We start from the raw sequence: 9668 nt of genomic DNA, 5'->3' as shown, positions 1-9668 counted from the left end.
CTCGAGTCAATCCAAAGCCCAACTTACTTTGCCCAAAATAACCTAAACTTGCAATTACTATCCCACCACCACCGCTTTTCAATTGAACTCTACTACGTGCCCTTCTCGACTTTCAAACACCCCCCCACCCCCTATTTATTCCTACAACAACCTCTTCCATTAGAATAATCCAACACTTACTTCTACTCTGCCTTCACACTCCCATTAATATAGCTTGTGAGCAACCCAAGTGACCAAGAGAATCCTCTCCATAGAAATTTGGAAAAAAGAAAAAGAAAGAGACAAAACTGATCAGAACAGAACCACCCCTCACCACTTTTCTATAGCTATAAAAACCTTTGACATTAAGAGCTTCTCTGTCATCTCTTAATAAGATTCTACTAAAGCCCCCAGCATGTATTCCTTTCAATGTTTCCTTTGCTTCTCGTCCGGGGGAATTGGCATGTACTTTGAGTAGTAAACAAGTATTCCGGCTTTAATGCAAAAGTGTAAGGAAGGGATGGAGGAGATGGCACTCTCTCTTATCTTACTTTCCTTTTTATTTATTTCCCTTTCCTTTCTAGTATATCTTTTCACAGGCGATTCCTGTTGTGGGTTTGGTCTATTTTTATATTTTAAATCTTCCTTTTTTTTTTAATTTGTTTTCTTTGGGAGATGGGAATGACTGTTTATTTGTTTTTAATTGATATTAATTAAAATATAGTGTACGCTGTGGTAGGTGAGGAGGCTATAAGAGAAGAAGCTAATTGCCTTGATTACTCAGTTCCAAAAACAAGAGCAACAAAAGGGCTGGTAGTTCTTGTTGTTTTTCTTTTGGTTGGCTGGCTGCTTAGATATCAGATTAGACTTTGCCCATCATCCATCATGGCTTCATCTAACAGACACTGGCCTAGCATGTTCAAATCCAAGCCCTGCAACGCCCAACACCAATGGCAGCACGACATCAACTCATCTCTCATGTCAAATGGATGCCACAGAACCCCATACAATTCAGGTAATTACACAATTTTCACTATCATCATTTAAAGTTCAACCCTTTTTACTATTTGATTTTAGATTCTTGAACCCTTTTCTACTTTGAATCTCAAAGGCTAGGGCCTCTAGCCCACCCCTCAAACCCAAACACTTAACCAATTGTGTACTAGTCATTATATACTTATAAATTAGTTGTTATCTTATTGTTGATATGCAAAATTATATAACCCCAAGACTAGAAAGAGAGATTGATCTAATGGGTTTTTCAAGATCTCCAAGAAAGGTATTAATTTGTGCGTTTGTGTGCGTGCATTTTCCCCAACAGTTCCTGGATGTGAAGAACGCAGTCCGGAGCCAAAACCAAGATGGAATCCAAAACCTGAGCAAATTCGGATACTTGAAGCAATTTTCAACTCTGGCATGGTGAACCCTCCAAGGGATGAGATAAGAAAGATCAGAGCTCAATTGCAAGAGTATGGTCAAGTAGGTGATGCCAATGTCTTTTACTGGTTCCAGAACCGAAAATCAAGAAGCAAGCACAAGCTCCGCCACCTCCAAAACTCAAAAAACCAGTCCCAACAAGCCCAAAACAACCTTCCAATTACATCTCATGCTCCAACTTCTACTACTGCACCATCATCCTCATCATCTTCTTCGGAAAAATCGTCTCCCAAAGCACCACTTTACAAGACCTACTCCATGGGCTTTCCAAATGTTACTGATGTTTCTAATTCACCAACTGCCTCAGTGAACCAGACCTATTTTCAATCCCACAGTGAGGTTTTGCCTGAACCTTTCTTCTTCCCAGTCCAACAGCCCGGAGGATCAGTGCACCATATTAGTGAAGGAACATCTAGCTTCACACAAGGGTTTTGCTTTTCTGAGCTATCAGATGTGGTTCAAGTACCTGAACACACAGTTGGGCCTTGCACTAGTCTATTGCTGAGTGAAATGATGAACGAAGGGGGTTCAAAGAAAGATCAAGAAGAGAAAGTCATGAAGATCAATCCACAGCTGAATTACACTTTGACCACTCATCCAACTACTGCCTCTCCCTCTACAACTACTACTGGTAGTTCTGTTCCATCCTTCATCAATCAAAATCAAGGTAAAAAGTTAACATTTCAAATTTGTCAGGATATGCATGATAAACCATTGACACACAATTCCCACTCCTCTTTACTGGAAAATGGTCTATTGTGCATGTAGGGATAAGCTAGGTATCTTGGAATATATATGTATATTTTTGTCCTTGTCATTGTTTCCAAGATAAACAGGCATATCTGATTAGGTTCACTAACATTTTCATGGACGTGATTGATGTATGAGACTTCTCTTTCTGGTACGGACTGGCTTGGATGGACATGTTTGTCATATTAGGAAATATCCGAGGATCATTTGGTCTTTTGGGTCCGGGATTTGCGATCTCTGTCTAGATGGACGTGTGCATGGCTTGGCATTAGTCCCTCCAGTCTGTCTTGTTTGACTACTGCGACGGTTTAAACTCTCATAAGATTAAGATATCAACAATGCTAATTACACAATAAGTTTTACAATTTTTTCCATCATTTGTTGAGTTGGCAAACTATGATTAGTGCAACGTTATTCTCGTGAGAATCATTATTAACATCGTTTTTATTATACGCTGATTACAATTTGTTATTTCAATAATTACGAAAAATATTGTAAATTTTGTTGAAGGTCAACCTGTACACAAATGTAAGGAAATGATTCTATGCTGGCAGGTGTTGGGGAATCGGGTGCAGTAGGCGCGGTTGGCCCGGAGAAATCAACGGTTTTCATCAACGATGTGGCATTCGAGGTGGCTGCAGGGCCCTTCAACGTGCGTGAGGCTTTTGGTGATGAAGCAGTGCTTATTCACTTTTCTGGCCAGCCTGTTCTCACCAACGAGTGGGGTATCACCCTTCAGCCACTCCAGCACGGTGCATTCTATTATCTGGTGCGCACTTTGAGCTTTTAATTGGCGATGTCTCATAACTATAAGTGCTTGATTGGTAGAGAATGCTATTGGGGGTCAACAAGAAAAATTATAGTAGTAGAAGCATGACTTTATGATAATGTTGAAGCTTTTGAGCTTGTGTTTTAGTTTACTTTTTTTGTGTGTGAACTGTAAAAGCTTTTTGTTTACCAACTTGGTATTTAATGTATCTTTCTCGGGTTGCAGATTTAGAAGTGTGGAAGCTGAAGAGATGGGCTAGCTAGCTTGCTATGGTTCCTGTGCACTTGTGTTTGTTTCATGTCTCTGTTGTCTCTCCGATCTTTAATAGGGTTGAATTTAGGACTTTTGACTCTGTGTAAGGGGTCTTGGATAATATGATAATTTGTGGACCAATGTTTTATGTTCCTATCAAAGCAATACAAATGGAATATGTTCTTTTTTAAATTCTACTAGATATTATAAATTTAGCTATAAATAATTAAATACTTTCTTTTCTTTTTTCAATAATTCGAAATTACAACTGTGGGAGAATGAATCTACTTTATGTTATAGAAGTGATAAGTCAATTTATAAATGATGAAATTATGAATTTCTCATTTAGAGCTAAGTATAAAATTTGATGATTTAAGTATTTTTTATATATTAATTTCCTTTGGTAGTGTAAAATGGAGTTGTCAATACAACTAAGATATAAATTAAGTACTTTGTAACCCAATGTATACTATAATTAAATTTCAAAAACTTGAGCTAAGACTAACCAAAATATCCGGTATATTTAAATTGTCCTTAATCAAATATCCTTTTTACAATAAGGGAAAGAACAAGAAGTAGTTTTTACTTTAATTTTTAGGATACCTATGTAGTTTTTATATAATTTTATGAATATCTTATTGATATAACAAACAGGTATATACAACTCATTACCAATATGATTATGGTTCTAGTTAAATGAATATACGCAAAATTGGATTTTCTGATAAAAATTATATATCTTAATATCTTATAAAGTTATAATAGTTTCAATTGAAATTTGGAGACCACAAATATGTACATATGGTAGTATAAAATAGTATTGTAAACACAACTAAGATATAAACTAGCTACTTTGTGACCCAATGTGTACAATAACAAATGTACTTATTATATTTCAACAAATTAACTTGAGCTAAGACTAGCCATAAAATTTAAGATAACTATGTTTTTACAATTCCCATAAAAATAAAAAAGGTATATACAACTCATTACCAATAGTATTACGATTCTAGTTAAAAGCATATACCCAAAATTGGATTTTCTGATAAAAATTATATATCTTATAACAGTTTCAATTGAAATCTGGAGACCACGAGTATATATAAACTTAAATGATTTTTTTTTTTTTTTAAAAAAAAATTTGCGACCATAAATGTGTACAATATCCAATTGAGAATTTGAAAAATAAAAATGTGTCCCTACCTCTAAAATGGCTGTCATTTTTTTAAGTCTTTTGTTAAAAGTTTTCTAGGTATATAGTATTTCCAACTCATTGCTTATATTCAATTAAGTAGGTGTTTGGATATAGTTTATTTTGTTGAAAATTAAAAACAATCATTTTTTTTTTTTTTTGGTTTATTACTATTTAGCACTATTCATTGGCCTAAATTATTCATGGCCAATGAACAGTGCATAACACGCTGGTTAAAATAAATAAAAAAAAGCCAAAAACGTGACTTTACTCCAAACGCAGACGCAAACACCCTTATCCAAACGGAGCTTAAGTTTATGAATATCTAATTGATATAAGCAACAGGTATATAGAACTCACTACTTGTAGGATTGTAATTATAATTAAATGAATATACCACAAATTGGATTTTCTTATAAAGATTATATATCTTATAACAATTTCAATTGAGATTTGGAGAGTATACATTTACTTAAATGAATTTTACTAATTTTGAGACCATTAATATATATACACATACACATACACTCACTCTTGTGAGTATGTGCGCACATGTGGATAGATGAGTGACACCTTTTTTTTGTTGGAAATGTGTAAACTTTTCTTATAATTTGATAATTACAAGAATAAGAGACGACGGAATTTCAATTATGATTTTCTGAAATAACGGTACTAAAAGTTATAAGACTAGAAGCTATAAAGATAGAAAGTGACTCATGAATGTTGTGATTAAAATTTAAACACCTAATTTTTTTTTTTTATTATATATATATATGGTTACAGTATGGAAGGAGTATTTAAATTTTAAACTTCTCGATCAGTTTCAAATAATATCATTTTTCCAATATCACTTAAACTACAAAGCTCTCAAATTAACACCTTATTTTCATATGTTCATGCCTGATATATATATATATGCAATTAATGCTAACTCACGTTTAAGTGAGGTGATATCATTCTCATAAATTCCGCCAGCTTTTGGGTTGTACTTGCTTAATTTTGAAGACTTCTTACTGGCTCGACTTATGCGTTTCTATTACAACCACTCAATTAAGGTCAAGCTGCTAACTTCTTTTTTGTTTCTCTTTTTGGGGGGGGGAAGAGAGAGATCCCAACCAACTGTTTGCTCAAAGATTTGGCAACATAGATATTTAGAGAGATATTAGGGATTTTGTTTTTATTTTATTGTATAAATCTTTAATGGAGTGTCTACTTTTTCAATACGAGACAAAAAATAATTAAAAGTTTTAATGTATTATGTTATTATTGAAAGTAACTCTTTTTTTTTTTTTTTTTTTTTTTTTTGAGAATCGATTGAAAGTAACTTAAATCACATTAAGTTATCAAATGCACATATATTGTAATAAAATTAATAGTAACACTTTCTATGTGTGTTGCCTTGAGCTTTTACATCTTGCTTTTCGTTTATTTTAGTTATGTACAATTATTTAAAACCTTATATTTTCAAATACAAATATATTTTAATTAACTTCAATAAAAATAAATAAAAATAACAACAAATAAATTGATATCAGACATTCAAATTATGAGTTTCCAAGAATTTTTACATTTTACGTTTTATTTATTTTATTCATATACAATTTTGTAAAACTTCTTTTTTAAGTATAAAGAACTGTCTTTATATAGTTAAAAATAAATTTAAAAAAATTATATCAGACGCACATATATATGAAACAAGTGGTGCTCATTCCAAATTACAATTTATGAGTAATTAATTACATTGTTTCTCGATCATATAAGATTATCTTAAAATAAAACATGCATCTTGCATGAAAAAGACGATAGACATTATTTGTGAATTTTTTTTTTTTTTTTTTTTGAGAAACTTATGTGAAGTTCAGTATGAAGTGACTGATGAATTGAGGAAAGTAACGTAAATAAATTAATAAATGAAGTGACTGATGAAGGCAGTGGCCATACCGCATACCCTCGATCGACGTGTCTTTTTAGGGGAGATTGTATGTGTTGGTCAAGCCTCATCAGCCGGCTCTTTCACCCAGTAGGGTATGATGGATCGTATCAACTTTCCACCATATATACTAGTATTTTAACAAATTGGGAATTGACAATTTCGTGGCAAAAAGTGTGGGGGACACGACTAAATGCCCGTTTGTTTGCACTCTCAGATGGTAAAAATTTTTTTTTTTTTTCAAAATTCAAAATGCTAGGTGTTTAGTGGATATTAAAAAGCTACTTTAGTAAAAAAGTTGTTTTTTTAAAAAGTACAAAACCTCCAAAAGTTAAAAGATTTTCCGCTAACTTTTGTAAAAAAGTCACTTCAACTTTTAGGAATTGTTGGTTCAATTACTAAATTACCCACTTGTTTTACTAAAAACTTAACTTTACCTTTTGAAACTCCTTCAGACTATCATGCCAGAACAAATAACACCATATTCAATAAGACAAAACCATTATTAAAATAGTGATATTGATATTATTAAAGTAAGAAAGATAATATACTTGGTTCAAAATTTTTAGAATAACAAATAATTGATGCTAAAAAACCTAACATTATTAAAATAATACCAACAATAGTAATAGTAATAACAAATAATTATGACAATAATATATTTATTATTATTATTATTATTAAGTAGGTTTTTTTTTTTTTTTTTCCGAGTAAGTATTATGAAGTAGTTGATATAAGAATAAAATAAACTCCCTTATATATACATTGTTCTTTTTGGTAATTTACCACTCAAATCACCACTTTTATACGTACTAGCCAAACACTCAATTTTTTCAAAAAATACTTTTTAACAGCTTTTTTCAAACACTTAGTTTTTCAAAAAAACCTAGTTTCATATTGCACTTTTTGAAAACCCTACTTTTTAAAAAAACCCAGTTTCAAAAAGTTGAACCAAACTCACCCTATTTCTATCCTTTTTGTCACTACTCACCATCTGAAATCTCTGGCTAGTTCAAGCATCATTCAACATTAATTTCACTAATAGTTAGTATTGATCCTTTAGTTCTATAAAAATTGACAACAAACAACCTTCTAGTTTGATCCATACATGATAGTGGAATGAATTGTCACTGAGCTGACTGTCTAAACACATACCAATCGTCCAAACACGTTGTTGGGTTATAGATTGACACCTGTTAATTAATTCAATTACCCAAATTGATTAATTAGATTAAATTATTTGCAAATCAGTGAGGCATCAATAAATCACTAAATAAACTAATATGCAGTGAAAATTAAATGACACGGTAATTTGTTGACAAAAAAAAAAAAAAAAAAAAAAAAAAAGGCCTCTTGTAAGGCAAAAACTCTACCAAGGGAAATTTAGGTCATTATTCTTAAGAATCCACTAATCAATAATCAAGCGATTACAAGTATGAGGAATCTTACCACTACCCTAACTTATCCCAAAATACCAACCTACAGTTGAACATTCGCTCTAATACTCAATTGGACTTGATCTTGTAGTAGACTTCTTCACTTTGCACAAATCTCAAATCTATGACTAACTCCTTTGTAGAGATCCTGGTACATGACTAACTCCAGCAACTTGATTAATTGTTGTTGGCTGCAAAGTTCTTTACTTCACAAACATTGAAGATCAGGAAGTACTTGGTTACAAAACCCTAAAGCACACAAATGCAGTAGCTTCTCACAGAGTATATGTGTTCTGAGTCTTTGTTTCTATACTTGATGACTTTTAAAATAAGCTTTATATATGACTAAGGTTGTAGAAAGAGAAACCCTAATCATTCAAGTTATCATGGGTCGAAATTTAGATCTGAGAATTTTGAATTTGTAAGTCTCGATAAATTGAGCTTATGTCGAGCTTGTGTCAAGCTTTCTCATTAAACCTCAATAGCAGCTAGTGTCGAGCTTAGCATCAAGCATTAATGAAACAACTTTTCTTCGCTTGTTTCTTGGATTAATTTTCATGTCTTTAATAATACAACTTGTTATGTTTGAACAATACATTTCTTGATACATTAAACCTAATTTAGCTCTGAGAATTTTGAATTTGTAAGTCTCGATAAATTGAGCTTATGTTGAGCTTGTGTCGAGCTTTCTCATTAAACCTCAATAGCAGCTAGTGTCGAGCTTAGCATCAAACTTTAATGAAACAGTTTTTCTTCACTTGTTTCTTTGATCAATTTTCATGTCTTTAATAATACCACTTGTTATGTTGGAACAGTACACTTCTTGATACATTAAACCTAACTTAGATCTACCTAATTACAAATAAAGTGTGTTTTGTCAAAGGATTAGCCAATACATAGAAAATATGACCCTAACAAACGTAGTGCTAGGAGGTACTTGATAAATGAAGAGCTTACAGAGTACACCAATATGGTGTTGGCCAAAGATCCTCCAAAAGTTAAGTTCCCATGAATTTAGGTACTTCCCATATAGAAAGTGAATGGAGTTAAAGCCCCAAGATATTCAGGTTTAATTTTCTACTTAGTAGATACGAATATGTATGAGGATCTTTAGGAGTGGTGTGCAAGCTCTTTCCATATGGAGATTATGGAGAGGAGGTCACACAAGGCTGGAATGGAAGGCATGTTGGCACCATGACGACTATCATGTGTTAGACTTTCCACATACACAAGCTTGTATATTTGCGAGACTATGTTCGAGGTCGTCCATCTACTTGGGTTGTCGGATGACTAGGATGCTTATTAGTTGTTCATTTAATTGACCTTGTTGGTTGAGTTATTGGTGTCGAATGACTAATCCCTGTTGAACGATTGGGGTTTAGTTGGACGACTATCTTAAGTTGATCTCTTTTTTGGCCTCGTAGAAATATTCCTCATCAATATATAATCTTGTAAGCCTTGTAATTATTGTTTAAAACTTGTTCCCAATATTTTAGTATATTTGATGAGACATAAGAGTGATATTGGTTGTTTGTTTTTGTCATGTGTTATGTTTGTGTCACATTTGATATATTAGAGTAATTGACACAAATCAAACTCGTTGAAATATTGAACATTCACATTAATCTTCCTAAGTTTTTTAGTTAAACTTTAGTTTGAATTATTTATTTATATTTCATGTTGCACACTTTTCACATACGCCTCCATTAAATTCTCTATTTATTTCTATTTTAATAATTTTTTTTTTCTTTTGTTTCTTCAAAATCAAATACCATCCATCAAAACTGAATTGATTGATACATAGTTTTAGCAGGCATGTGCAAGGTTCTGACTCAGTATGGAGCGATTAGATTTGGTAAAATTGAACCCAAACTAGTTAATCTGACTTGACCCTAACACAATTAATAGGAAAAACAGGTCAAC

General features: G+C 32.4%; 1 protein-coding gene across 1 annotated transcript; it reads left to right on the top strand.

The window, feature by feature from the left end:
• The first annotated feature begins 401 nt into the window (after positions 1-401).
• Positions 402-3340, top strand: LOC115988332 (WUSCHEL-related homeobox 9-like). Its single transcript, XM_031111864.1, has 5 exons — positions 402-488; positions 704-994; positions 1301-2083; positions 2721-2935; positions 3161-3340. Exons 1-5 carry the CDS (start codon positions 479-481, stop codon positions 3164-3166), a joined length of 1305 nt encoding a protein of 434 aa, XP_030967724.1. The 5' UTR covers positions 402-478; the 3' UTR covers positions 3167-3340.
• Positions 3341-9668: the final 6328 nt, after the last annotated feature.

The sequence above is a fragment of the Quercus lobata genome, chromosome 5 (assembly GCF_001633185.2).
Source record: "Quercus lobata isolate SW786 chromosome 5, ValleyOak3.0 Primary Assembly, whole genome shotgun sequence".
Classification (NCBI taxonomy): domain Eukaryota; kingdom Viridiplantae; phylum Streptophyta; class Magnoliopsida; order Fagales; family Fagaceae; genus Quercus; species Quercus lobata.
The sequence above is the reverse complement of the archived record's forward strand: the minus strand, read 5'-3'. Positions and strand labels throughout refer to the sequence as shown.

Excerpts from the sequence above, each read along its gene's own strand:
- LOC115988332 (XM_031111864.1), top strand. Across the intron at positions 995-1,300 it reads CAGAACCCCATACAATTCAG|TTCCTGGATGTGAAGAACGC; the intron begins GTAATTACACAA and ends TTTCCCCAACAG. Across the intron at positions 2,084-2,720 it reads CTTCATCAATCAAAATCAAG|GTGTTGGGGAATCGGGTGCA; the intron begins GTAAAAAGTTAA and ends CTATGCTGGCAG.